General features: G+C 42.3%; 1 protein-coding gene across 10 annotated transcripts; it reads right to left on the bottom strand.

Annotated features, from left to right (window-relative positions):
• ep400 (E1A binding protein p400) lies at positions 1 to 27,880 on the bottom strand. Of its 10 annotated transcripts, none has more exons than XM_034691345.1 (53): positions 27,670 to 27,880; positions 24,427 to 25,769; positions 24,214 to 24,321; positions 23,997 to 24,081; positions 21,548 to 21,933; positions 21,157 to 21,447; positions 20,546 to 20,731; positions 20,304 to 20,444; positions 20,120 to 20,198; positions 19,926 to 19,963; positions 19,773 to 19,830; positions 19,593 to 19,682; positions 19,330 to 19,443; positions 19,029 to 19,219; positions 18,761 to 18,938; positions 18,525 to 18,661; positions 18,259 to 18,428; positions 17,872 to 18,046; positions 17,613 to 17,749; positions 17,227 to 17,413; positions 16,454 to 16,623; positions 16,150 to 16,340; positions 14,809 to 15,096; positions 12,492 to 12,656; positions 11,669 to 11,821; positions 11,354 to 11,424; positions 10,935 to 11,224; positions 10,487 to 10,689; positions 9,528 to 9,697; positions 9,016 to 9,212; positions 8,803 to 8,914; positions 8,312 to 8,605; positions 8,140 to 8,214; positions 7,848 to 7,982; positions 7,707 to 7,751; positions 6,975 to 7,128; positions 6,486 to 6,718; positions 6,198 to 6,371; positions 6,062 to 6,109; positions 5,833 to 5,969; positions 5,642 to 5,698; positions 5,467 to 5,545; positions 5,149 to 5,310; positions 4,996 to 5,041; positions 4,805 to 4,911; positions 4,427 to 4,628; positions 4,197 to 4,336; positions 3,623 to 3,835; positions 3,292 to 3,466; positions 2,584 to 2,723; positions 2,238 to 2,381; positions 2,067 to 2,144; positions 2 to 1,073 (listed from the first exon to the last, which is right to left on the bottom strand). In XM_034691345.1, exons 2-53 carry the CDS (start codon positions 25,732 to 25,734, stop codon positions 753 to 755), a joined length of 9,228 nt encoding a protein of 3,075 aa, XP_034547236.1. In that variant the 5' UTR covers positions 25,735 to 25,769; positions 27,670 to 27,880; the 3' UTR covers positions 2 to 752. The 10 variants fall into 10 exon arrangements, with proteins under 10 accessions (XP_034547241.1, XP_034547236.1, XP_034547233.1 ...); XM_034691342.1 differs by having other exon boundaries at positions 4 to 1,073; positions 6,486 to 6,721; positions 12,483 to 12,656; positions 27,670 to 27,858; XM_034691346.1 differs by having other exon boundaries at positions 4 to 1,073; positions 4,212 to 4,336; positions 6,486 to 6,721; positions 12,483 to 12,656; positions 27,670 to 27,858.
• Between the last annotated feature and the right edge of the window lie 17 nt (positions 27,881 to 27,897).

Genomic DNA, 27,897 nt, shown 5'->3' with positions numbered 1-27,897 from the left:
GAGTTTGTGTATAAAAACAAAACACTTTATTACAATTAGGCTGAAAAAACCCAATGAAAACACGACTACTTTACAAGTACAAATGTTTTTCATTGATATTTACAGTTTTTTTTCCTTGACATCAATAAAAAAAGACAATTTATGAGAAAACACAAAATACTAAAGTACATGTTTACAGTGTATTTGCTGCAATAAAAAACAAATGACTAAAGGAACGTGCATTATTCTCCATTCAGTATCTATAGACAACAAGGGGAATAGACATAAAAGGGACTATTTATGAATACACTTACTCTAACAGACAGCTGCGTTTTCCCAACACAGGATTACCCATGAGCCTCAGCCTCACAAATCAGGTGAGTTATATTGTAATCGTCACTTTAAGGGCATGGATTTCTGTGTCTGTTTGAGGTAAAGGGGGAAACTTTTTAGTAATGGTAATTTAAAGAAACATTCCACATTCAAGAAAACAAATAAAGAGAAGCAACAATGTTAACTCCATGAAGTATAATTATGGATCCTGCAACATTTACAGGGAGTGCTGAGATGGATTTGGAAGGATACTTTAGATACAAGCACTGAAATTGTATTGGTGTCTGTTGAACACAGAATCAGTTTCGAGATGGTTGGGGTGTGTGAGGTAAAGGTCTGGTGTGGCTAACAATATGACAGAATCCATAGGAACGCTTCAGCACAAAAACACTGTGCCGTCACGTCTGTAATGTAGGAAAACATCAGACAGTTCTGTTTCATTAGCTGCCCCCTCCACTGGGTTTGGCGGTAGTTTTGGCTCTGATGCCACTCTGCCGAGCTTGACCCTTGGTGGGCTGCTGGGCCTGAGTGGGCTGCTGAGCCGGGGTCTCTGCAGAAGAGGTGGCTGTGGACTGCTGGGCGGGGCTGTGTGAAGGGGGAGTCTGGATCTGCGGAGACGTGGCTGCGGTCACCACCTGCTGCTGGATGATCTTCTGCTGGACCACCTGGACTGTTGCAGTCCCAGCGGGAATCATCTGCACTTGAGCAGGAGTGGATGTGGTCGCCTGGGTCAGAGTGACAGTCTGAGGCTGGCCTTGGATCTAAAATGAGACACAAACACAACCTTTAGCCGGCTTGTTTTCAAAGCACAGTGCTATTATTTCTTCTGAGCTAGTTAAGTCCTTGATGAATCATTTAATTCCTGAAAGGAATTTAGTGTACACAAGATCAGGGATTCCCAAAGTGTGGATCGGGGTCCCCTGGGGGGGTCGCGAGATGTCTTCCAGAATGTTTAAAAAAAATATATTATTACATATTTTTGTTTATTTACTTTGTTTTCTCATGTTTATCTTCATTTTTGTTTGTACTGTTATTTATTATTATTTCTTTATAATTATTATTATTATTATTTTTTCCCTTCTCTTTGTTGGTTTTGTGTTACTTATATATAATTTGTTGACTTATGGTGAACAAAGAAATGCTGAACATTTCAATAAAACAATTTTGAATGACAAAAGTTATCTGAAAATAGCAAATTTTACCCATCATAGTAAAAAATATTGACAAAAATAGTAGCTTAACTTGAAATTAAACCTTGAACACAGAAAATGTAATGAGTTTTCTGCCTTTCTTTTTGCCAGATGACTCCTAAGTTTAGGGTTAGTGAACAGTTAATTATCAAAAGCATAAGTAGCAGTAGATTAATTCATAACAGCACAGGGAACACAGACACATGCTCATATAGGTAGGATCATTTTCTGCAGACCAGCTAAATGAAGCCACATTAAATCACTGTGAGGGACAGCGGGGGTCGCGAGTCAATGGCATCTATATTTTGGGGGTCGCGGGCTGAAAAGTTTGGGAACCCCAGAAATCTCAATAGGTATTTTTCCCACTCTCCTCAGGTAGCTTCTCATATGCCCAAAAGCCAGCAGCAAAATGTAATCATAAAGTCAGAATAAAATCTCAGCCTGAGGCTCATGAGGAGGTAAAAAGTCTGAGATACAGCTCGTGAACAGAGTTAATCTTACATTCAAGTCATCACCTCCACAGATATCAGCGGCAGTAAAAACTCACTGACAAATCCCCCTTACCTGCTGAGGAGACGACACGATCTGTTGAATATTGGCCACGGTTGGTTGCTGCTGCACTATTTGCGGGAGCTTAGCCACCTGATAAGAGGTAAACAAGACGATTTCATATCAGCGCAAGAACCCAATGTTTACGAGTAAATATTGATTTTCTGACCATCACTGATGATGTACCTGGATTTGTTGGGCCCCTGTGGTTTTCTGAGCCTGAGCGATGGATGTGGTGAAGAACTGGGTCTTGATTCCGGCAGCGTAGGTCACCTTCTGCCCCTGCTGGGTCGGCTGGGCTGCCTGCACTGTCACCTGCTGGGTGCCAATCTAAGGGAAAGAACAAAACTACAGTAAATACAATCTCTTATTCTAATTTATCTTTCTAAAATGATCAGAATTCTATCCAGGGTGTGCTTTAGCAACAAAAAACAACATGTAAATAAAACATGTAGAGTATACTATACTTAGTGTATAAAAACTTTAAAAAAAGACTCTTTTCAAATAATCAACTGTAATCAGTTTTGTGTACCTTCTGCTGCACAGTGGCCTGTCCTTGCGGCTGCCCTGCTTTCTGCTGAGCTGCAGCCTGGACTGCCTGCTGCTGTTTCTTCATCTGCAGCAGCTGCTGGACCTGCATTGGTGGGAATGACTGCGTCAGCACAGGCCCACCTGAAAGAGAGGAGAAGAGCAACGTACTTAATGAAGAACGCATCAACAGTTGTAACATGCGATGACAGCATGTTACAAAAGTATATACAGAACAGTTGTTGCAGGCCCTGTTTGATTTGTATTCACTTAATTGTGAACTATATTTACACAGAACTAATCTCTACTTACAGGTGATACATGAAAATTCTTTTTTGGGTTCATATGTGATTTATTATCTACTGTTGATCTAAGACCTGACAGAAATAGAAGAACAGGCTCTACACTGTGGGATGTAACAAACCAAGAAATGACGTTTGCGTTCAGAAATAAATGCCACCCATGAAAGGAAGTCATGGGTGGAAGTTGTTCAGCACTAACTGCTGCACCAAGAAGACGACATCCGTTTCCAGAGACATATTAAGTTTGAGATAGCTCAGTTATGTGATCAACATTAGAGCAGCTGACCAATTGCATAATTTAAGAATTAGTTAAAAAACATAAAAGGTAATTTGCCTAAAGCTTGTGTGGACATGAGAGACAAACAACAAACAAACAAACTTCTGTGAAGAGAGGATTTAAAATCCTTTACCTGTTTTCGTGGCCTGCCCGATAGCCACACTGATGCCTGCTACAGTGACAGGCAGTGTTGTGACTCCTGCTGATGAGACCACAGCTGGCACAGAGACCACAGGAGGCTTGGTGAGGGTCACCTGGGCTGTATGTCCTGCCTGGGCCTGAATCTGGCCTTGAGTGGGGACTCGAGTCTTAGAAGGGAAACACAGACAGCATGAGCAGAGACCTCTTGTACCTGTTCAAATGGCAATTCACATTGATTCTATTCTGTTGGGAAGAGCTTTTGCTGATGGTCAAAGTTTCTTAATGACTTCAGCTTGATCAACTGATTGTCTTCACAGTCTTACCAGTCTAGCCACAGTGGTGCCGGTCAGCACAGCTCCAGGTCTGGGTGCTGCCACAGTTGCCAGCTGAGGGTTCGCTTGTGTGGCCTGTGCAGACTGGACCTGAGCTGCCTGCTGAGCTCCTGCAGCCTGTTGGCCCTGAGCTGCTGCCACTGCTGCTGCCACCTGCTGCTGCTGCTGCAGCTGCAACTTATGCTTTTGCATCTTTATCAGCTCCTGGAGACACACAAACCAAAAGTTCAAGACAAGTACACCATCCACATTTTGGTATCGTAACCCTTAAACTATTGGATTGTGTTGTTTATGGGTTTTAATCTGTTATACTTGTGTATTCAAATACCTAACCCTCCCTCCTTGAGATCTAGTCCAAGATATATTATGAGATACACATGGTCTGACACCCTGTTCCTGCATGATAAGCTTACTTTTCTACACTCCTCCTTTAAGTGATCTGAAATGATGCCCTTTCTGAGAGCACTTCTCAGTTACAGCTGATGGTAAGTCAAATAAATTTGACAGGGACCAGCACTGATCCACTTCTCTGTGTAGCTGTTGTATAAAACAGCAGTTGGTGTACCTGGGATTTGCCCACCGCTTTGATCTGTGGAGAGGCAGCCTGCTGTTGCTGTTGTTGGTGCTGCTGCAGCTGCTGCTGTCGGAGCATCTGCAGGTGTGCTGGGGTAAGAGGTTTTCCTTGTGGCAGCTGCATACCTGCGGCTGGATTGAGGACAGCAGAGAAATCAGATCCATGAAACAGTCGAGGAAACTTGGTTTATGTTTTATCAGAGAAACATGATTGTTCAGTACCTGGTGTGACCTGAGTGACCAGGGGGCGGGTCTGTGACTGCCCTGGACTCAGAGTAGTAGTGACCACTGCAGATGCTGTAACCGGGGTAACAGTTCTTACACCTTGACCTGTAGCTATGGCGACCACCTCAGCTGGGGCAGCAGCAGTCGTGACAGCCCTCTGCTGTGCGTGGACCACCTGGGCTCCAGCTGCACCAGCAGGCTGGACAAACAACAACAACACCATGAGAAAAGATCCTACACTAATAACTAATCTGTCTACAAAGCACAGTGGGTGTGCTCTGTTCTCCTTCCAAAGGCTATTTGCATCATGAATTCCTGTCAGTCAGTAGGTGGCTGAGTTCAGCCAGAGCAGCAGTAATAATGAGCATGACTCACAGACAGGGTGCCTGGTATGACTGGAGATGCCAGGCGTTTGTTGGCCTGGAAGGGACTTGGAGGAACTCCAGCTACTGTGTTCACAATCACATTCCCCCCTACAGTAGCTGGAACCAACAAAGAGAAATGAATTAAACACTGAACACCAACAGATCTGTAATATGAACCATATGTAATATGAACCAACGTACCAGCCTGGATGGTTGTGCCCACGGTTGCGTTTTTTATGGCTCCAGCCTGGAAAGAAAGCAAAGTATGAATAAGAGTCTTGGCAGGGTAAAAAGGCTTGTTCTGGATCTCAGTTAATAAAGAAGAATATTAACACAGGATGTTTTGATTCTCACCAGAACTGCTGCATTTGGTACAGCAGTGGCTCCAGCCACTGCGGCAGTCTGAGAGACCTGAGCCACAGCAGCGGGAGTCTGAGCCTGGCCGGTTGCAGCCTGAGCTGGAGTTCCCGCTTGCTGCTGTGCCAACTGCTGAGCCTTTTGCTGCTCTGCAAGGGCCTACAAACACACGCAGACACACAATGCACAAATGAAACACAAATGCAGTAAAGATGACAAAACAAGCACTTCTTTTGTCTGAAACACAAAGTCCTGATTGCTCTGCGTGACAAAAGTAGGAGCACAGAGTTTAATACACTCATCACCAACAATCACCTTTTTCTCCTTGGCAATCCTCTCAGCACGTTGAGAGGCCACTTGAATGGGAGGTAGGGGCTTGTCGTAGCTGATCCCACTGAAGAAAAAGAGGACAGGAATAAAGAACTTAAAACTCAAACCTCTATCAGAGGTTTACAAGTCAACATTAAAGAGAAGAAAATATTAAACGTACCTTTCTGCCAAGACAGACGCATGTTTGGGATTCTTCTGGAATGGATTCATTCCGAGTCTGCAAGATTTAAAAAATAAACACAGTGAAAAGGACTTATCCCACATGAACTTCAATGCATTTGATTTGGTGTTGGCTGCCATGTTATTAATATTTAACATGGCTATTATATACAGACAACCATGAGTACTTACAGTGGTTTGATTGGTGGACTCCTCTTGCTGGCTATGATCTTCATGAGTTCAAAGCGGCTGTTGTACAGCTGAATGTGAGTAGCGTTGTCGTCCTGTGTGTAGATCTGACTCGTTCTTAGAGGGCGGTTGTTCTTAGACTGAATGTGGACAAACACAAAGGAACATAAGTGAAAAAGTGAATTCTAGAGCAAAGACAAATGTATCATCTTCAAAGACCAGGACAGGGTACCTTGTATATACTCTTGGTTTTCTTCTTGGGGTTTGCCTCATACACCAACTAAAAAAAGAAGAGAGACACGGTTCAGAAAAACAGGCACAGTGTGAATTATGTGTTTTATTATAGGTTTTAAAGTCTGTGTTCTTACCTTGCCCTCCTCTCTGGGAATGATGACATTTTCATAGCGGTTGCGACACTGTTTGGGAGAGCGGTAGATGCGACTGCAGGAGTTTACCACGTCACTCACCAGATCCCAGTTTGGAGTGTGGGCAGGAGACACGATCGTCAGGTTCAGAGGTAACTCCAGCAGCTGCTTCACAGCCTGTCAGAGACACGACAGTCACATTTTGTACTTTGCATGCACATAATTCTTTGACAATCAACTTAATTTTCTTTCATTTCCACCAACTCGGCTTGGAGTTAGTGGATCCTGTACCTGAAGCAGAGCCCAGTCCTCACTGATGAGCCACTCTGGGTTGTCTTGGCCGGCCTCCATGGCAGGTTTGACCAGCGAGGGGAGGGGCTTTGCAAAGGGTGCCTGTTGCTTGAGGGAGAAGTTCTTCTTCTGGTCTTTGCCCTCGCGGCGAACTTTGAGCATGCTGGCCTTTTCGAACAGAGAGCGTGGAGGAATGACCGTCTCCCCGTGGCCCTTTTTCTTCTTCCTGGCTGCTGCTGGACAAACACAACCCAGTCAGGACAGAGAAAACTAACCAACCTGTGAGATCACTTTGGCAGATAACTGCTTCAAAATGCTTTTGAAAAACTCTTCAGAAAGAACAATTAAACAAAGGAGAACTTCTCCTGAGAGAGCAAAAGTAACGAAGATTCATTAAATAGTTAATGTGTATGTAGCTTCATGTGTAATCACAGCAAGAAGGGCTTTTACATGGTGGTAAAAAGTACTCAATGGGAAATCTTCTCTCACCTGAGGGGTCCATCTTGAGTCGTTTGTGCTCCTTGCGGATGTAGATGGGAGGCAATTTGGATTCTGGCATGGGTGTGGTGTCGTACATCAGCATCATCACAGAGTCTATGTAAATGTCATTGTCATCCTGTGGTGGTGTTGGTGGGGTCCAAACCTGCGTTTGAAAAACACAAAACAGATGAGTCTTTATGATGCGTCAAAATACAGATGTGTCACTAGAAAGAGAAGTGGAGATCCAAAATCTACAAAAACTCACATTTAAGAGAAGAATTTGGTCAAAAATGTTCACATGGTCAAGCTATAATATTTCATACAATAAGATTCACTCATTACTGTATGAATTATTACATGTCTTTCAAGTTACTTCACACTTCAAGGCTCTGAAATTGATTTCAATCCTCCGTACTTTTCAGACTCAAAGTCTTGGAAGCGTTGTATAATTTCATTTCACCGGAGTAAAAATAGCAAGATGTTAATTTTTCAAATTTGAAGCATGACATAAAACTTGCTGTTTATTTACTGTGTCTACAGAGACAAAGATGAGCACAGTCCCAAAGGAATAATTGTTTCTGTTGTGATGGCTACATCAGAACACTCATAAATGTTTAAACAAGTTTACATCATTGTTTGTCATGCATTGTTAATAGGCAACTGTCAGAAGGCAGAACAGAGACACGGGTCTGGGAAAACAAAGATTAAACGACTGTAACCGTGTTGAACCCTATCACTTACCGGCATGATTTCTGTGTGACCGTCTTCTGCATCAAACACATACTCCTGTGAAAACCCAGAGGAGAGGTTCATGTCAACAACGGTGCACAATCCACGCAGCACGTTTAGTTTTGATAAGTAGAGATCAAAGTGGCCACCCACCATGTTGTAGGCATCCTCTCTGGTGTAGGTGAACAGGTCTTCGTCTCCCTCCATCATCAGCCGCTCATCCTCCTCCTCCTTCAGTTTCTGAAGCTGCTTCATCTCCCAGCCTTTCTTAGAGCACTCCAGCTGCTCCTGAGAGGAAAAGAGCAAAACATGTAACAGACCATTTAATCAGAGGACAAGTAGGAAACGGAAAGGCAGTGAAGGTACAGCATGATGATTGCTCTATGAGTGGACTGATTTACACATGTTCATTACAAACAAAGAGTTATATAACGCTTTCAGTTACCTTAAGAGCAGTTTCATCATCACTGATATGGAGGTACTCCAGGTAATGCAGGGCATACCTTTCAATTGGTGTGAGCTGTTGATGCAAAAATAAAATGTTACATTTATTTACTTTAATGTTAAACACTTCCAATTCCAATGTTTTCAAAAGCTAGAGAAAACAGTACATGTACCTGTTCCATGACAGCATTCAGCTCCTCTATGTGTGCAGGCTCCTCTGGGGATTGGCTCTCTGACTCCTGCTCCCCCTCTTTTGACTCCTTGCTTTCTAACTCCTCCTTCACCTGCTGCTGCTCTTTCTCCTCTGCTGGAGCATCCAGGTTGATGCTGTGCAGAGCCTGAATGTAGGGTCTCGCCACTCTAGGCGAAATGGCCTCTGAGGCCGAGGGCTCCTGATGAAGAACCACAAACTCCTCTACCTTTTCCCCCGAGCCTGCCTCCACCTCAAACAGATCCTGGATAGTCCGCTGGAAACATGCAATGTCAGGTCAATTAGTTAACCACATGTCCAAGGTTGAATTAAAGGTTCCACGGGTGGAGAAAACAATAGCAGGCACTAAAGACTTTCATATTTTTCATCATTTAAAATTTAAGCAGATCAAAAGTATAACAGTGTCTTGGGTTTCTGAAAATCCTGGACAAGACCAGAGAATGCTAATCTTACCTGTGTGAGGAAAGCCAGGGTGTAGTCTGTACCCTGGGCAGCCACTTCTCTGATCAGGTCCTTGGTGCCATTCTTCAGCAGCTTTTCTTCGATTGAGTTCCCGCTCTCCAACCTGGGCAACAAACAGAAAAAGGTAAAGGTTCGATCTAGAGATTAAGAGAACTAAATAATTTTAAAAAATGTATCAAATATGAAACAGAACTAAAACGTCACCTATATATGTGTATATCCTTAGAACGTCCGATTTTGTCACACCACTCTTGTGTGCGGGCGTCCATGCTGGGATTGAGGTCTGTGTCGTAGAAGATGATGGTGTCTGCATCAAACACAGTCCCGACAGCAGAGCAGCAGCGGTTTGTGAGGATGCTGCAGAACACTTTCTTATTCCTGTTAAACCTCTTTATACTCTCCTGCAGGGACACAACACATGACACATCAACAAACTGGGATACAGACTAAGACCAAAGTTAAAAAGAGCAAGAGCAAGTTGTTTTATTGTAAATAACTTTAATTATTCCCAACTGTATTCGAATGCAACACTTTGTCACCATGAGTTGTTACCTGACTTTATCATGTATAATTCTGCTGCTGATTAGAACATTTGATACTGTCTCCATTACTCCGTAGATATAATCATTCATCCCACAATTATAATGATGGGGAAGCTTTCTTAATTTGCCATGATCCTGCTTTGTCAGAACCATTTTTGTTGGCTTATATGTTACCTGTCGTTCATCAGCAGTGAAGCTTTCATCAACCCGCACATAAGTCAGCTGCCTGTGATCGAGGAAGGCCTCCAGGATGTCCAACATCTTCACCATCTGAGTAAAGATGAGGACGCGGTGGCTCTCTGACCTCAGCTTCTGCAGCAGAATGGCAAGAGCTTCCAGTTTACCTGTGGATGAGAACAAACATTGGAACTTGCTTTTTACTTGGCATGGTCAGATGTTCTAGTTTGTTTTGATTCAGCAAGGTTTATTTCACAGGGCTCCTGTGAGATTCCAGACATGAAGGTTATGGAGGCTAATTGTTCCATTTATTGTACATTTCTCCAGACTTCATCCTGATCAGCTTGTGGTACACTGTAATGCTGATTTATGACGTTCACGCATGCTGTGCACTCACTCAAGCACTAAGTCCTTGTCGATACCTTCTCCTGTTCCTTACCTCAAAAAGAGTGCCCATTTTTCACCGTCTTTCTTAGACAGAAGTTAAAGTTTGGCTACGTTGCCTCTCATCCTTTACAACAGAGATGTCTTGTCCTGCTGCTTATTTTTAAGTATATTTGAAAGCATGACAGCATTCATTTCCTTCTGTTCTCTCTGTACTGCTGTGTCCATGTAAAGTGTGACATTTGGGTGAAGGCAAATAAAATCGGGTGCTAGACTGCACTGTTGAATGTATGCTGGCATGAAAAAATGTAGAACTTGAATAGACAATCCCAATTTCTCACATGTACTTTGAGGGTTAATTGTTGTATCCAGATCGCTAAGATGATTAATTATTATTTACATCGATTTTGTTGCTCATGTAGCGCACTTTGTAACTTGGTTTTGAAAAGTGCTCTACAAATAAAATTATTATTATTATCATTATTATTATTATTATTATTATTATTATTATTATTATTATTATTATTATTATTATATACATAATGGTAAAAAAAAGAAAAAAAGAAAATAACCTGAGTCCATCTGCATCAGCTGCAGGTCAGGGAAATGGATGAGACTCTTGGATGTAAAGTGGTGGATATCAGCACTGAGGGGTGAAGAGGCCTCCTGTAGTCGACGCTGAAAGGACTTCTGGTCCAGACTGTAGGGAACCGGCGGATTGGCTGCATACAGCTGAGGAAGTGGGGCTACAGCAGTAGGCACCACACAAACCAGCCTACAAGATGACATATATAGAGACTGGTTGGTACATACAATAAACAGCTTTACATGAGATGGTCGCTATGGGAAATCAAATATCTATATTTTTATATACTGCATTAAAAGTGTGATACCAAACCAAAGCAGTTCTAAATGGCTTATAAGCAGCACATAACTAAGATGTGTGAATGTAAAGGGTATTTCAGAATAGTTTCCAAACAACATCAATGGTGCTACTAATGCAGGGCTGAGTTGAAGTACCTCTTGATAAGGCTGTTGGCGGCCTCCAGGCGGTCCTCCACAGAGAGCAGAGAGGACTGCAGTGTTGAAGTGGTAGCAACGCAGGTTCTTTGGGCCCTGAGGCAGCTCTCTCTACCAACCCAACTCCAGCCTCCAGCAGTCAGGGCGGAATGACTCGGCTCTGTGCTCAGAGTGCATGCCTGCAGAAGGTCTGACCCGTACAACACTCTGCGGCTGCAGCGTCGCTCGTTCGCTGCGAACAGGCGGCCCAAACGCTCCTTTAGCTGCTGATTCTTTTCCTCTGAAGACTCCTGAAGATTACACAAGAGTCACATTAAACTATAATTGGTCATACTATATAAAAAAACATCCTTCATTTGACTCCAGATTGAAAGCAGACATAACAAACAGGAGTTTTTCTTGAGCGTTAATATACCAACCTGAGAACCAGCTTTGGTGGGAGTAGTGAGTTTGGTGGGCACTGATGTGGCATTTGTAGTCGCTCCCAGTGCTTAAAACAAAAATATACAAGGTCAGTTATGGGATTATCTGCATTCATTTAGAAACACAGAGCTATTGCAATTTCCAGTCTTAAACTTATTTTAAAAAGAGAGGTAATTATAGGAAGACGGTCGAGTTTAATACTGCTTGACATTCTCTAAACATGTGTCATCATAATTATGTAGTAAAACTGGATGTTACCAATAAACTGATAGAAATGAAAGACTTTAATGTCATCATAGTAAAACGGTCACCTTGTTGGGCAGTGGAAAGGGCGGGATGAGGTGTGCCAGGTGTAGCTGAGGCATTAGAAGCAGGAACAGCTTGTGGCATTGCTTGCATCACCATCGGTCCCTGGGGCCTGATGATCTGCTGCCCGGGAGCCGACACAATCTGCAGGATGTTACCTGAAAACACAAGACAGATCAGACAATTAATATAAGAGACGCTCTCAACCTAACTCAAGCTAGAATGGCATTTCTCTTTCCAAAAACAGACTGTGACGATACATATAATGTGAATAATTATGAGTACAAGTTTTCATGACACGGCAGAAACAACAATACACTTTTAAATTCAACTGAAATCACATGTTGTCCTCTGTTTAATGAGCTGAGTGAGGTGCAATACAGAAATAAATAAAAAGAGGAACAAAATGACAGTTTGTTTCTGAATTTTTCCCCAAAAGAGAATATAATCTTGGTGATTCACACAGCAGACAGTACTTCAGATGTTCTAATGCAAATATTTTAACATTAACTGCATCCCAAACATATTACAGACCATGAGGAAATTGTTTAACCTTAGCTATTACTGACCACTGTTAATAGAAAGATGGAAAACATGGGAAAAGGAAGGGTCAAATGCAGGAATTTGAGTCCTTGGGAACTTGCAGATGAGCACAAGCATTCATGCCTTGGTGTTAAGGTTAAAAAACCTATAACACTTATGTGACAATCATCAGGTGCATGTACAATCTGCATGTAAAAGCAGAAGGGCTCAAGAGGGAGTGAAAAAGAATGAAAAGAGATAGATTTAGAGAGAATGTGAAGATGGGATGTACATTACCGAGTGTACCTTGGAGCTGCAAAGGCTGCCCAGTGGTGAGCTGACGGAGCTGGCTGGGAGACAAAGTGAACTTGTTTCCCTGAAACTGCAGAGTGACAGGAGTCTCTGGCTGCGAGATACGACTCTGTGTGCCTGCCATGTTGGCCAGCTGGGCAATCTTCACCACGTCTCCACCTTCGATTGGAAGAGAAAGCAGACAACATGTCAGGGAAAGCATTTCAAGTCAGCGAAATCCTCCAACATTTCACATGTTATGAAAACTTAACCTCTGCATCAGTTAGTTAAAGGGTGAAAAGATACAAAACATGCAGAACCAGGGTGGATTAATCAGAGAACGAGCACAGCCACCCTCCACAACAGAACCATCGCAGCACCTACTTTAATAAAAACATCATTAAAACAGACAACTTCACCCAGCAACACCTGGGTCACCAGGAGGTACACTTAGGATGTGTGCCAAAAAAGGTATTCCTGACAGTTAAAGCCCAAACAAGCTCTCTTACTAACCCCCCCCCCCCCCCCTTTTTGACTTCATAAAGTAATTAAATCACTCTGATTGACTTTAATTTAGACTGTGTGAGAAAAATAGTCGCTTGAAAACAATGTCATGTACTTAGATTTCTAGGGCCAGAATAAATTGGGGGAAAACAGGACTTAAAAGAACATGTGGTTTCTTTTACCGGTTATTGTAGTACTGGGCATTCAATAATTTGATTTGGATACATCAAATTTAGAGAGCTCCACCACTTTCAGAAAAACTGACACAGAAATCTGTCTGATCATGTCACCTGTAGTAGGGATGCACGATATTATCTGCACATTAATGGTATCGGCCAATATTGGCTTCAAAATGAAATATCGGATATCCGCCGATATAATTAACCGATAAAATAATGGGCTGCTGCACACATGTTGGGCTCATGTTTTTAAGTTAAATTTGAATTTAAGCAGCAGTCTGTAAGGTGCATGTATCTGACTAATTTAGACACATTTACTGTCAAAGAGTAAACCATTTTATTTAATTTGGGTTTAATTGCTGTACAGTTGCACTTTTCACATGTTCCCTGTGAACAGAGGTTAGGTCTACTTACTATGTCAAATGTGAAATTGGCCAAATTTGCCCTGGTTGTGGGTTTTGATATGATTTGTCTCAGGGAGAGCATCATCCAAGTTGTAAGTTTGTATGAATTTATTTTGAAAGCAATTGTCAAGTATTAAGTAGTAAGTATTTTTCTTATTTTGCACAAGAAATGAATATAACATAACAAATGTGATAAGAGTATCACCATAATACTGTATGCTAATTCTAAAACAGAAGAGAACTGATGATCTCTGCAATTAAGTGTGCGGAAAAAAAATATCAGTATCAGTAATCGGCTAAATGAGTTTTAAAATATCGGCATATCGGATATCGGCAAAAAATCCAATATGGTGCATCCCTAACCTGTAGTTATGGCAACACTTTGTGCTGTATGAATACACTGATGTGAAAACAGGAATGGCACACATCACTCAGGATACACTGAGCGTTTTGTGAAAGCCTTACGTAATATTTAAAAAGTCTTTGTTTCAAAAATCTTAAATCCTGCCACGCAAGTTTGGAGAGTTTAAGACTACAAAGAAAGCAATGCACTTTCAAAATGTTTTCTCCTCTCTACTCATCTCAACAGTCTGTTGTTGCTGATAAGGCTCTTCTGTCAAAACACATAGGCAGAAAGGATTGGCTAATTGTGGGACCACTTCCACATGCTTTGCAGTGATGCATAACATCATAGAAATCATGAAATCATAACATTGGCAAGAAAAAAAAAAAAAGAAACAACCAAAGCTTTGGGATTTCTTCCTGTAGCTGGGCTGGTGCAAGAGATAAAGAATATTAGTAAAAAAAAAACTATTAAAAAGAGGAAATCAAAATGTAGTTAAACAGTGTAGTGTTGTGCGCTGTAACACAAGTGGGTCGTTCACAGTGTTCATGCAGGTTTTGAGAAAGAAACTGAAGAATGCTGAGGCGTGGAGATGCTGCTGATATGGCTACAGATCGAATGTTAAAGGACTGTTGTTTTTGTTTTTATTTTGTGTTGTGAGTTAAAAAAAACAGCTGTGTGACCACATCGCTGCACCATCAGAGCCATATCATTGTAAATTTCAGTCTACATAGCCAGTTCTCTGAGGGAAAACAGACTGAACACATATCAGCAGTGCCCCAAGTGAAGGCCTCAGTGTAGAGAAGCCCAAACTGTTGTGCCAGAGGTTGGAGGGTAATGTTGAGAGGGAGGGGAGGAAGGGGAGGAGGGGAGGAGGGGAGGGGGGAGGGGAGGCCACTTACTAGGCAACCGTGCCTGGGCCTGGGATGTAAGAACCAGCCTCTGGGACAGTAAGCTTGGCTGGATGGCATGGCTGGGGGCTAGAGCTGGCCTGGAGACCTGTGCTAATCCAGGCTGGCCAATGGGAGCTAATGCCCCCATAACTGAGCCCGTTAAGGTCTGGCCCACAGCCACTGACGGAGCCCCCAACACATGCTTCCCAATGCCAGCGTTCCCAGAGGAGGCGGCAGTGTTGCTGCTGCTGTTGACAGGAGGGGTAGTCTGGGCTCTCTGAGAGGCTGTTCCAACTGCTGTGAAGTACAAGGTAATGGGGTATGGGACTACATGTTAGGGGTGACCCAGAATTTAGTCAAATTAGCAGAATGAGCAAACATTTTCCTTCTTATATATTCAGCAGCGGTGGGCCGACTAATCCAGCTGGATTAGATTCTTAACCCCAGAAAGATGAATTACTGACAAAGATTTTTTGTATTTAAATATATTTTACCCAAAAATGATTGATGTGGGTGTGATAGTTATTGTGCATCTCTACATTAATCCCTCCTGAGGGTGGACTCAGTGGCAAACACACTTAATCAAAAGGCGGCACCTTTTTTTTGTCCTGCAGCTCTACATCTGACAAGTTTAAAATGACTGTTGATTTTTTCTTAACATCCTAGCTTCAATGTTATTACATAAATAAGCTATTACAAGAGATCACAACAATCAACCAATTCATAATTTACCTCAGAACACAAGAAAGAGTCTAAGCCGTGTTATTATTGTTTTGTCAAGTAGTAAATAACTGAAATAGTGGTGACAAAGGCTGGTAAGTTGCAGTTGTCTCATATTTTATGTTAATTACAACATATCAAGATGTGCTATCATTAAGGGGAAACAATCTAACCAGCCCACCATTGCTGTGTTCCAGTAAAATGTAAACAAATACAACCTCTGTGACCAAAGATAAACCTACAACTAAAGGGGTCCCGATCCTCTCTATGAAGCTGTGGAAGGACCTGACCTTTCAAATATTTAAACCTGTGCATAAATATTTTAAACTATGAATAATAGCCACTGTTGATTAAAATGCACAGCAGATATGGGTGTTATAACAATGTGACAATATGAGTAAGGGTTGAATTCCTTTTTTTTTTTGTCAGGACACAGTCAATCAGGTTTATTAAAACTCAGAGCTGCAACAAAACCATGCAGCAGTATTTAAATAATGGAGACTGTAATCTAGCATATACGTTGGAACCACCAACACAGCTATGGGTGGCTGAATTTGTCTCACATTTTAAAAATCTATTTCTCTGGCAGTTGTGAAACCAATTTTCCTGCCCTTACTGGAAAGGTCTTACCATTAGATGTGGCTGTGGTAGTTGCCGTGGTAACAGGGGACTTGACCCTGGTCTGGGCTGACTGGTTGGTGGTGGTGGAAACAGAGGTGTTAGTAGTAGGAGAGCTCGTTGGTGGACGCTGGCTTGCTGTACTTGTGATGGCTGCCAAACGGCCTTCTGGCTTCGTCCCGTACTGAACTGACTGGAATAATCTGATCAGACAAAAAAAAGAAAGTGTTGAAGACAGAATATCAATATTACAATGATGGGTCAAACATCGATCGATCTCCACATCATCCATGTTATGAAGGATTTCATTGCTGACCTCATGGGTTTTATTGGGCACGGCTTGGGTCGTGGCAGTGGATCGGGACCAGTGTGGATCTCCTCTATGAGCTGTTGAGTGATCTTTAGTTTAGGTACCACCTCTTCAGTCTGGTAGCGGGTCAGCCTGTTCTCGTTGTTGATCAGATCAAATATGGACATGTTGGCAATCTACAAGAGCAGAAGACAATAAGAGAAGTGGATAAAGGTGGAGACAACACAATCTTAACATTTCACTGACAACGTTATCATTATTCGAGTTTTGACAGATTCATCTCTTATAAAAGGATCGTAAATAAACTCAGAGACAGTTTCTTCCCGAGAGCCATCACAACACTACACACCCACAAACAGCTAACATAAAAAATCCCCTCATGTGCAATATTTACAACTGTGCAATAATATTCATGTCAAGTGCAATACCAGGCACTGTGAAAACTTTTCATATGATGTGCAATATCCTAAACCCAAATATACCTATTCTCCCCACCTGACTGTATATATTTGACATTTTTTATATTATTACTATATATATATACTATTTTATTGTCTTTAATACATATTTTCTACCTGTTTTTATTTTATTTGTATTTATCACATGCAACTTCAGAAGCAGCACTTCTAATTTCATTGTACAAATAAAAGGCTATTCTATTCTAAATTCAAGAATTAAACCTTTCTGCAGGGATTATCAGGGTGTCATCATTGGTTCAAACAGTTTCACAGGGTTAAACATCTTGTTGCATATCCACAATGCAAAGCACAGGTTGTTACCTTGCTAGAGTCCTTCTGCAGAGCTTCCAGCACCAGCGATGGCACATTGTATTGTAGAGAGGATCCGAAGTAGGAGCTGTTGTTCTCTCTTGGTGCCACCAGCTCAGGGTGGTTACACACTCGCTGCAGCTGCATCAAAACCTGAAGTACGCTGACAAAATGACCCGTCTTCAATGCCTCCTGAGCTCTGCAGGAGCAAACCAAAACAGAAGATACGATTATGAAAGACAGTTAAAAAAAAAACACAAAGGCCTCATGAATATCACAAGTAATCAATAATACGTTTTACAAAATACAATAGACAATGAAAGGCAGTCCAATTTAGTATGGTGAGTGTAGAGGTATAAATATGTGTGATGCTAATTTCTGCGGTGTAAATATCTCACCTTGGTTGAGTGAGGATGTCCTCATAAAGGCTTTTCTGTCTGCTGGAGAGACGACACTTCAGGATGTGCTCGTACTTCTTGGGCAGCTGTTTCTCCACGTCCCTTTTGGAGCGCCTCAGGATGAAGGGCTGGATCATCTACAGGTAGGAGTAAGACAATTACACATGTAATGTGGGTGTAAGGATAGCATCTTGAGCAAATAATCTGTGTCTAAGTTTGAAGTTTATGAAGCCCAGACGTTTACTGAAGCTGAACCCACCCTGTGCAGGCGGATGACCAGTTTGTGGCAGTAGTCCTGGTTCTGGTCTGTTCCTGCCTTTACTGGGAAGTCAGAGTAGGACCTGGTGATTCCTGGCAAAAGGAAGTGGATCATGGTCCACAGTTCCTTCAGGGTATTTTGCAGAGGAGTGTTGATGAGGAGAATCCTCTGCTCACTGCAAGATACATACACACATCTCACTTAGTCAACTGAGCATTGGTACAAGCAGAACATGAAAATAATTTAATATCAGAGACAAAATATCTCAAATTAGAACAAACAGTAACTGTGTATCATGTAACAGAAGACAAAGTTATACAAAAGAGAAAACTATTATTTTGATTCTTAAGAAACTGGTCTTGATAAAACATTTATCAGCCAGCTCACCTTTTTAGAGCAAAGACTGTTTCCCAGTGTTTCTCAGTCATGTTTTTGATGAGCTGAACCTCGTCCAGGATCAGATGCCTCCATCTTCTCCTCAGAAAATGGCTCTGGTCTTTCATCAGCAGTTTGTAGGACGTTACACACACATGGAAGCTGTTGGCTTCTCCCCACCACTGTGTCAGAGACAAAATGTAACGTCATTTCAAGCAGTTCTTTAAAACAAATAATTAGAATTTTCAGCAGTGCGTATAAAAAAAAGCTAAAGTTACCATTCTCTTTGACCTCCGCTCCCTTCGGTTGCCAAGATAAAGAAGGATCTTAAGGCCTGGACACCAGCGCTTAAACTCAACCTCCCAATTTAGCAACTTGCACGTCCTTACTACAATAAGGTGAGGTCCCCAGATGCCTTTTGATAAAAACAGAACACAGCTTTATGATATTCAACTTACAAAACAAACAAACAACAACATTTAGAAATTAGTTGTACTTTGAGATAGTGGCGTACCTTCTTGGCCTGCTAAGTGGGCCATATAAGCGACTGTCTGTACAGTCTTGCCGAGGCCCGTCTCGTCTGCTAGGATGCCGTTGAGGTGTTTCTTGTGGAGATTCACCAGCCAGTCAACACCGATTTGCTGATACTCTCGCAGCGACCCATGCAGTAGAATAGGAGCTGGACTGCGGGTCTATTAAAATTTGAGATTAGTTAAAAGAACAGATTCATGGAAAATTATTTACTATATTTGGTGTTGTTTAGAGGTAAGTGTGTATCTTACTGAGGAAGTTGTCCTGAAGCTCCCCTTGGGCAGGATGAGCTCTGTGGTGGCAGCAACTTCAGCTATGTCTCTCGCAGTCTTCCCATCAGACTCAGAGGAGGAGGCTTTGTCAGCACCTCGGTACTGATCCACACTGAGTAGGGAGTCAATCATCACCGCCTCAGGAGGACTGCTTGCAGGACACTCCACTTCTGGAGAATCAAAAATGTCAACTTCTTTAGAGTCATTATTCATTACAACCATTACCCAGAGTGAGTACCAAAATGAGCATGAAAAATGTATTTGTCATTGAAAAAGGTACCTTCAGTCTCTTCCATGTTTTCTTCTTCACTTTGTGGACTAGGCTGAGGCCAATCAAAGTTGTCAGCATATGCGCCAGCATATTGCTTCACCAAAGCATCCAGGGGCATCTCAGCTATAATACAAAAACATCAGAGTGAGCCATACATAGGGAAAATTGGTTCTACTGTAGTCACTGATAAATTCACACATGTGGGTTTCTTGATGACAAAATCCTACTTCTCCACGTACATAAAGACAAAGTAAGGTTATATAAATAAGTACCATCTTTGGCAAGGTCAACCAACTCTGCTTTGTGGTCTGAATTTCCCTCCATGACCTCCTGCTCCTCAATAGTGCTCTCTTCATCTAGGGCTAAAAAGGAAAGATTTTGCAATTTAAAGTTAACATCTGCGTTATCATATATATATATTTTTCAATTAACCTGGATTGTTTGACACCTACCATCTTCCTCAACCAAGGGTGAACTTAATTTTCGCTTTTTAAATGAAGTCCCCGCCTCCTATAAAATAAAATAAAAATTTGATGAAGAATATGTTTAAGATGAAAAAGGTGAATTTGCATTATTGGTTCTGAGAGTGTCAGTGCAGCACCTACCTCTTTATCAGCTTTCACAGCTGGTGACTGACCAGGTGCTGAAACACAAGAGGGTTGAATACAAAATCTGGTTATTAAAACGGTCATTTAATGGTGAGTTAAGTAACACAACTCTAGTTTTGGATAGGAAAATTCATGCTTGTGTGAATAAAATATCCTGAATGTAGTTTGTAGAGTTGCTCTTTTGGACATACCTTTAGCTGAGGCTCTCTGTAAGCTGAGTGCTTTGAGTCTCTTCTCATAAATGTCAAACTGTAATTTGATTTCAACAACCTGACGGAAAAAAATACCAAATTCAGACAGGTGCAACATTCCCAGATTTCAACAAGGTGACACAATAAAGAAAAATAAGTAAGTAAGTAAATAATGTTAACATACCTGCTCAATGTTTGACCAGAAGAATTCCACCTCTCTGGCGATAGTGCTGGCAATATGACGAAGATGAATATCCCTTTCTCTCTTTGCCCTCTCTTCACTTGTCTTCTGCTCTTGGTGGTAACGGGCACATGTACGAACAAGCTATAGAGGAGACACAGGTTAATATTCGACACGGTAGTTACTCCTGGTTAATGTGCTGATATATAATTTGAACTATTAATGTATTCCAGGTTCTGCCGTACTTTCTTAGCGGCAGCCTCTTTCCATCTCCTCTCCTGGGCAAAGTCAGCAGCCATCCACTGCATCTCCTCCAGGAGGTAGTCCCAGTGAGACTTTGGACGTGAGGCTTCCATAAGTTTAGGGAGTCTGCTCGCTGACCACTGACCCTCCTTCCTTAGCTCAGAGATGCGCTGATGCACTTGACTCTCCTGGTAAATAGAAACAGTGACATCACAAATGAAGTGAAAAAAAACCCTGTTTCATTCTCTCAATATTTTTTAACTCTTATTTATTCATCCATTTATTTTAGTTGCTCTGATAAGTGACCATGACATTTTAAAAACATAGAACATATATCAATGCCACGTTTATTAGCAGACATATTTTTGGGTACTGAGGCCCTGTTTACACCATCCTGTTTATATCTGCCTGTTTTCCCCTGGCTTTAATTTACTCTGATGGCTGGTGGACTGGTCTTAGTAGGTTAGTTTACACCTTGCATTAGCATGTGCATGTGTCTGGATCACAGATGTATTAACACCAATATTTGTGGCTGTCCACTAGTGAGCTGATAACCCAGGATTTGTCTCATTACAATATGTTAACAGAGCCCAAGTATGCTTATCAAACTCACCAGTTTGGCCTGCTCTACTTGCTTGTCTTGAGAACCCTCCTGTGAAGAGTTCATGGTTGCACTTTGACCAAAGCCACCCATTTTAACTGTGGATATGCCATTTGTCCCAGTGAGTTTGGACGGGGTGCTTGGGTTGATGTTGGCACCGTGAGGGCGGAGTGGATTTGCAGTATGGGGGGTTTGGACAGGATTAAGAGCAGAGAGGGGAGCAGGAGACATGGATAACGAGTTGGTTATTATCCTCTGAACCGGCGGGTTTGACTCGGTACCAGGGCGAGCAAGTGCCACCGTCTAAAGAGGAGAGGAAAAAGTATTTATTAAAAAGGTAACTTGTAGTGTTACAGTCAAATAAACATACATGAAAACTGAAATATATCTAGAGATGACTGACCGCCTGCCCAGGCTGGAGAATGGCTTGGGGTTGTTGCTGGGGCTGCAGCTGGAGATGAAGACCTGGCTGCATCTGCTGTTGCAGCTGAGCCTGGAGCTGTGCGTGAGGGTTCACTGCAGCCAGGATAGGCCCACCTGCCTGCACTTTCACCTGAGCCAGCTGACCACAAGGCTGAGCCGACTCCACTAACTGAGCCTGCTGGGAGAGTGTCATTGACAGGCTGGCCATAGGGAGGGCACCTTGGGGCAACCTGCTTGGCAGCTGAGGAGGAGGTGTGTGTAGACTGGCTGCATTCTGCACTGGAGGTCCTTTAGAGTGGTCATATTGTTGCTGGTTCTGTTTCTGTCCAGCAATCTGGACCGCTTGAGGGGTAGGCGGCATCCCGCCTGTACACATGGTAGCAAAATTATAGGACAAACAAAGGGGTGGTACAGAGAGTCACACAGAGAAAGAGGGTAAGATGAATCTTGTCATCTGACAAACAGTGTTCTTTAAATATTATTTTGTGCTCTCTTAAAATAAAGTCTTTAAAGTGTTCAGTAGGTCTCTTATTGTACAATTGAGAGACGGCTTTACAAAGTTAAGTCTTAACGCTTCTAAGTTGATCAGTAGTAGTTTTAAATTTGAAATGATGGTTTAAGCATCAGCTATTAGAGCTCCTCAGGTCCTTTTGCCTTTATGAACAAGATGTACTGTATGAATTGACAGTTTTGTACTACTTCTAGATGATCAGAGCGGAAACTAATGAAAGTCATACAGCAAAATGGTTACAGAAGAAATGAAATCAATGTGAAAATCTACATGTCTCTCAAATAATATACTACTTTGATTAATGCAAAACCAAAACATTGCATTTCAAATGTTGAGAGAATGTGGCTACAACATCAAAACTTATACGTGCAATAACAAAGGTTTTTAGAGGAGAATATAGAAATGTTACAAAGGAAAATGAAATCAAAACAACTGCAGAAAACAAAGAGACAGGGAGAATAAGGGGAAAATAAAAATATCGAGCAGACACTCTCAAAAACACCATGTTTGGCATGCATGAAGCGATGTCACTCTAGCGGAAACCAAGGCATCTGGATGCCTCACACAGCGACAAAGCACAAAGGTGAGCAAAAGGACACACATGGGGTCTTGCAGACAGCAGGCCTGAGCAGAGCTGTGCACACTAAAGCAGCGCCTGCCTTACCTCCCTGAACGTCACGCCACCTTGCCTAGAAGCCATCAACACCTGGCCCTGACTCACCCACACCACCGCAATCGCAAAAACCTGTGCAGCGAACGCAACTCCTCCACATGATCCCCCTCCTACTTAGACTGAGGGAAAGAAGCCAAGTCAGAACAAAATGCCATGAAAGAACATGGAAGGAAATCAACTAAATATGAACATGAGATGAAGAAAAGACACTCTCAAATATGTAACTTATGAATATAAGATTGATGGTGTTGAATCCTTGTCGATTGTACAAAGACGGACAACCGTAGAGGGAAAATCTTGAGAAGGAATGACGATGGAAACCAAAAGGAAGAATGACAAGTGGATTCATAAAATGGGAAATAAGAAAACCCACTGGAAAGTGGATTTATTGAAATAGGGTTTCCACCAACTGGGATCCAACTCCACATTAGATGAAAATCCATCCGCACTGACGGAAAAGTCGGTCCAAATAAAGATGACGAACAGGAACAAACTTCAGAAAAGAAGAGATGGATAACGACGGTGAACAGTAGTTAAAACAAAAAAGGGAAATCATAAGACATGGCATCTTCCCATTGAGTGGCTACTCTTCTTCAGACTGGGATTTCCTCCATCCCCCTTTATCCTGACAGAGAGAGAGCGAGCGAGCGAGCAAGAGCGAGAGCTGCTGCTGGTACAGCTAAGCCTGAACTTCTTGTGGACTGCTGAGAAATCCAGCAGATGGATGACGATCTGTTTGTTGATGCTGCTTGAAGTTGTTTGAAGAAGATGAAGTTGTGATTCACTTTTTAAAATCTCCTTAGTTTGAGGAAAGGAATACGTCCAGCAGCATCGCACAGAACAAAGAGCGGCCTGGTAGTAGCACTCCTACCTTGCGCAGTTGGCATAAGCTGCTGAAGTGGAACGCCAGGTGATCCTAAAGGAGCTATGCCAGGATGCTGGAAAATCAGCCCATGGCGACCAACGTCAATCCGGGACCTCTTAGCCTGATCTGGGATTCAAAACACACAATACCCTCATAACGCAAAACAAAAGCACTCGGCACAGAGCAATGACCTTCTGAGGACCTTACAGGTCACCTCTCCTTCCTCCGGTAAAGACTTCAACACAGAGCGCTAGTAGAGGATGCCAAATATCTAAAAGCAGAAGCATTAGAGGGTAAAAAGAAAACCAACAGAAAACAAAGCAAACGGGGAGGAAACAAAGCAACATAGGGAAGACAGGAGTCTACCATTCTTGCCCTACCTGCTTGCGCCATAGCCTGCTGCCTCTTAAAGGCATCCAAGTCTCCCGGGTTTGTAATTGTGCCAGCAGCAGACCCCTGGTGTCCCTGCAAACAACACATCTCAAGGAATTAGTGAAAAAACGACCTCTTGTAAGAGATTGGCAAAGTAATTATGGGGACGAATTAGATATCATTCATGAGATAATAAGCACTTAAAACCAGTGTTGCTAATATCACCTGGAACTGCTGCTGGACAGAGAAAGCTGCTGAAACATTGGCAGGAAGCTGTGTTGCTATGGCAACTGGTGTCACTGCTTGGCCATCCTTTCCAGTAACAACCTTTACCTGAAGAAGAAAAAACAGATTTGAAAGGAGAATAAAAGGAATGTGCTATCCTCAATTTCTAAAACTCTTAGTTGGTTTCACAGTAAGAGCCAGACAATGTTGTACCTCATCATTAATGACTTCAGACTGTTCCTCTTCGTCATCTTCATCTTCAAGGTCCAAGTCATTCTGTCTCAGGTAAGTATACAAAGGAACACAGGGCTTCTTTTTGAATGCTAGGTAGTCCATCATATTCCCTTGGAGGTGCTGCAGAAAGAAAAGCTCAATCAGGTATTCTTTGAACACCTCCTTCAGGCTGTCCATCTTCTTTGTGTGGTGCTCCAGGCACTGTTTCCTCAGCTGAGCAATTTCTGGAGTAGAGGGGGCAATTTCTTCTAACTTCTTGGGAGCCTGCTTCTTCACAGTGCCCACAGTCATGCTGGTGGGTCCAAGGGGGTTGTTGGGCATGCCTAGGGTTGGACTAGTGAGGGATGGGCTAGAGGGTGGAATGGAGGAGGGTATACTGAAAGCTGCCGTGGTTCCTACTCCAGCAACCACACCCTGTGATGTTTTCTCAAATATCATGGGGCGTGCCAGCTGTCCTTGAATGATACTGCTGATTTGTGGAGGTAGGTTGGAGGTGGTAATGTGACCGGGACTGCTCAAAGTGGGGAGAGAAGCGCCAGTGGCCACAGGACTTTGAGGTCCAAGGTGGTGGATGGTGCCTCCCGTCTGTGAGTGAGGTTGGGATAGCCGGCGTTCCCTCACAGAGCCTGGTGCCCCTGGAGACGTCAGCTGTACCTGGCCAGGTGTGGTTGCAGTAATCTGGGCCAGTCCTGTCCCCTCCTGGTAAACAAAGTGACCACTCCCAGATGGACTGCCTAAACTGATTTGTCTCACCAACATACCAGCTTCAACAAATCGCGTTGGACTCTGTCCACACACACCCAGTGCTGCTGTGGGTGCTCCTGGCCTTGTCAAACCTTGCACAGGGACTGGGCTGTGCTGGGTGGGACTCTGGGGCTGCAGGGGCTGGGGCACAGGTGAGGTAACCTGAATGTAAGAGGATGGAGCATGCTCAAACCTCCACTGAGGTGTAGTATGCTGAAAGCCAGGGGATGCAGGGTTCTGGATAGGGAGTGGGGTCAGGGTGATCTGTTGGTTACCGGTCACATTTTGTAAAGTGATGTTCATGTTCTGGCCGGTGACCGGGCTACGACTCATGATTATCTGATAATTGGGTGACTGAGGGGCTGAAGGGCTGGCGGAGGAGGAGAATGTGGTCACAGGAGACGGTGGATGGTTGATTGTAGCTTGCTGCTGTGTGACTGCCATGGTGGGCTGCTGCTGCGTCTCCTCTGCTTCAGACCCACTGACAGACTTAGATCTCTGGAGCTGTCGTTGCATGTTCTGTGATCCACTTCCATGGTGCATTGCGTGACACTTAAACTATGTCTAAACACAACAATCTGTGGAGAAGGTCAAGCAAAGCACAAAAATAAGTGATTTTTGACAACTGAGTTTTGCATACACAGTGACACAGGGTTACAAATGAATTCAATCAGGTTCATGATTTCACATGCATAGTAGAGAGGGGCAAAATATCAACACAGCATTATACTGTCGTTCTTGTCTGTGTGTTAGTTATTATATTGTTGGTGCCAAACATCAACATTTCAATTAAAATACAATACATAACAATTAACAGATTTTCTTCTGAGTTGAATCACCACTTCACTTCTTGATGAATCCTTGCAGAAAAGCTAACGATGTTGATGCTTCACTTTTCATTTTAGGAGAATTTTGTAGTTCTCAGTTAATCCTACGTCGTAAGGAATCATTATATATGTCTTGCAAACATCAGTCATCACAGAATTGCTGTATTGTGATATTATTGCTATCTTGGGCCATGAATCAGGTATTTGCATATTATGCAATTTCCAGCCCTTTTGATTCAATGCGGCAATAAGTAGATACTACAAATGTGCCAAATGCCAAAGATCTGACATAATATTGTATAGCTGTAATATTTCCATGTGTATGGGGTCATGGTTTGAAGTGTTTTGATTTGGGGGCTATGGTTTTTAGTTTGATTTTTGTAACCAAAAATGAAAGTGGCCCTGAAGTGCAAATCACAACAGCAAATCAGAAAACACAACGGCAAATCAGAAAACACAAAGGTACCTACTTCTTCCGGTTTGGTTAATATTGTAGTGTTTTCTGAATTGCCGTTGTGATTTGCACTTCAGGGCCACCATACAAAATAGATATGTATGGCTGTTTATTCAAAGGAGAATTTCTGACATAATTCAAAAGAAAATCAAGTAATAACAAAATATGTATGATTTGATTTAACATTATACAATAGAGACAAAGAACTTCATCTCTATTATTAAGTCTTGTTTTTTTGATAATAAATCTAAAATAAACCCAAACACAGAGATGCACATGCATTTATTTTATTGTTGGTGTGCATTAGTCTCTATCTTATTTTGTTATTTTAATTTGTATTATTATTATTATTATTATTATTATTATTATTATTATTATTATTTCTGCTTCTTTCTTGTTTTTCAATCGAAGTAAAGCACTTTCTGTTGCATTTGATTTGTTTGAAGGTGCTGTATTTTAAAGCTTGATTGATTGATTGATTAACTAGAAAAAGCTCCTGACAGGACAGTTCGGAATTGACAGCTGACACATCAAACCTGATTACATTTAAGGGGCAAACAAGTCTGTACTATTTACGCCTACAACATATACCTTGTCATATCAAGAGGTTTTACCGACACACTATTTGACGAGCACTGTAATGTTTAAGTTTGATGTAGTCTGGTATCAGCCAAAGCCAACCTGAGTTTTGAACAAAGGTGAATTAACGCAATTAACACTGACGATCTGTATGGTTATCAATTGCTTATCAATTACAGTAAACTACAACGTTAACAGATACATGATGATTTTGGACCACTCGTGTTTCTCCAGCAGCGAGGTGGGCATTGTATTAGCAGACAAAACATCACATATTAATGATTGTTATTTCCTCGGAGCTGCTGTGATGTTTCATTGTTTGTTATTCACGCTAGCTCCCAAATTTACATGTCGCTGCGGGGCGTAACGTTAGCTCCCGTTAGCTTGCTATCAACAATTCACATCAACATACAGCGCGACTTCAGGGCCGTGAGAACAAAGTAAAAGACACAGATAAAAACAGTATTCTGTAAGAAATGAAAAATGTTGTTTCGTGAATTAAAATGATCCTTGTATCGGTGCGCGTGCTACATAATGCTAATGATGTTAGCTTGATATTTCTAGCAGGCCAGCTGCCAATGAATAAATACATTTTATCACGTCAGTGGGGTTACTTACAGGGAATGGAGCTTCTGTAGTGATTTCATAAATCCTAAGTCATGTTTACATTAACTCAAACGGAGTAACAGATATTGTTCCGTTGAAGAATAAAATATCGATATTGCTAACGGCTATTCAATGTTTTGGAGCTAATTTCATTCAGCAACATGGCGGCCGAGGCGACCTCTTCAATAACCCGGATGTAGAACAGTCTCCAGGAAGCGGTCATACTGGAGCTCGGTTTCC

Source organism: Notolabrus celidotus, chromosome 9, assembly GCF_009762535.1.
Source record: "Notolabrus celidotus isolate fNotCel1 chromosome 9, fNotCel1.pri, whole genome shotgun sequence".
NCBI lineage: Eukaryota > Metazoa > Chordata > Actinopteri > Labriformes > Labridae > Notolabrus > Notolabrus celidotus.
Note: the sequence above shows the minus strand (reverse complement) of the source record. Positions and strands in the feature narration are given on the sequence as shown.

Coding starts and splice junctions, on each gene's coding strand:
- ep400 (XM_034691342.1), bottom strand. CDS start 25,734: ATGCACCATGGAAGTGGATCACAGAACATGCAACGACAGCTCCAGAGA. Junction 18,429..18,524: donor AGCGGAGGTCAAAGAGAATG/GTAACTTTAGCT, acceptor TCTCTGACACAG/TGGTGGGGAGAAGCCAACAG. Junction 9,698..10,486: donor GCTGATGCAGATGGACTCAG/GTTATTTTCTTT, acceptor TCTCATCCACAG/GTAAACTGGAAGCTCTTGCC.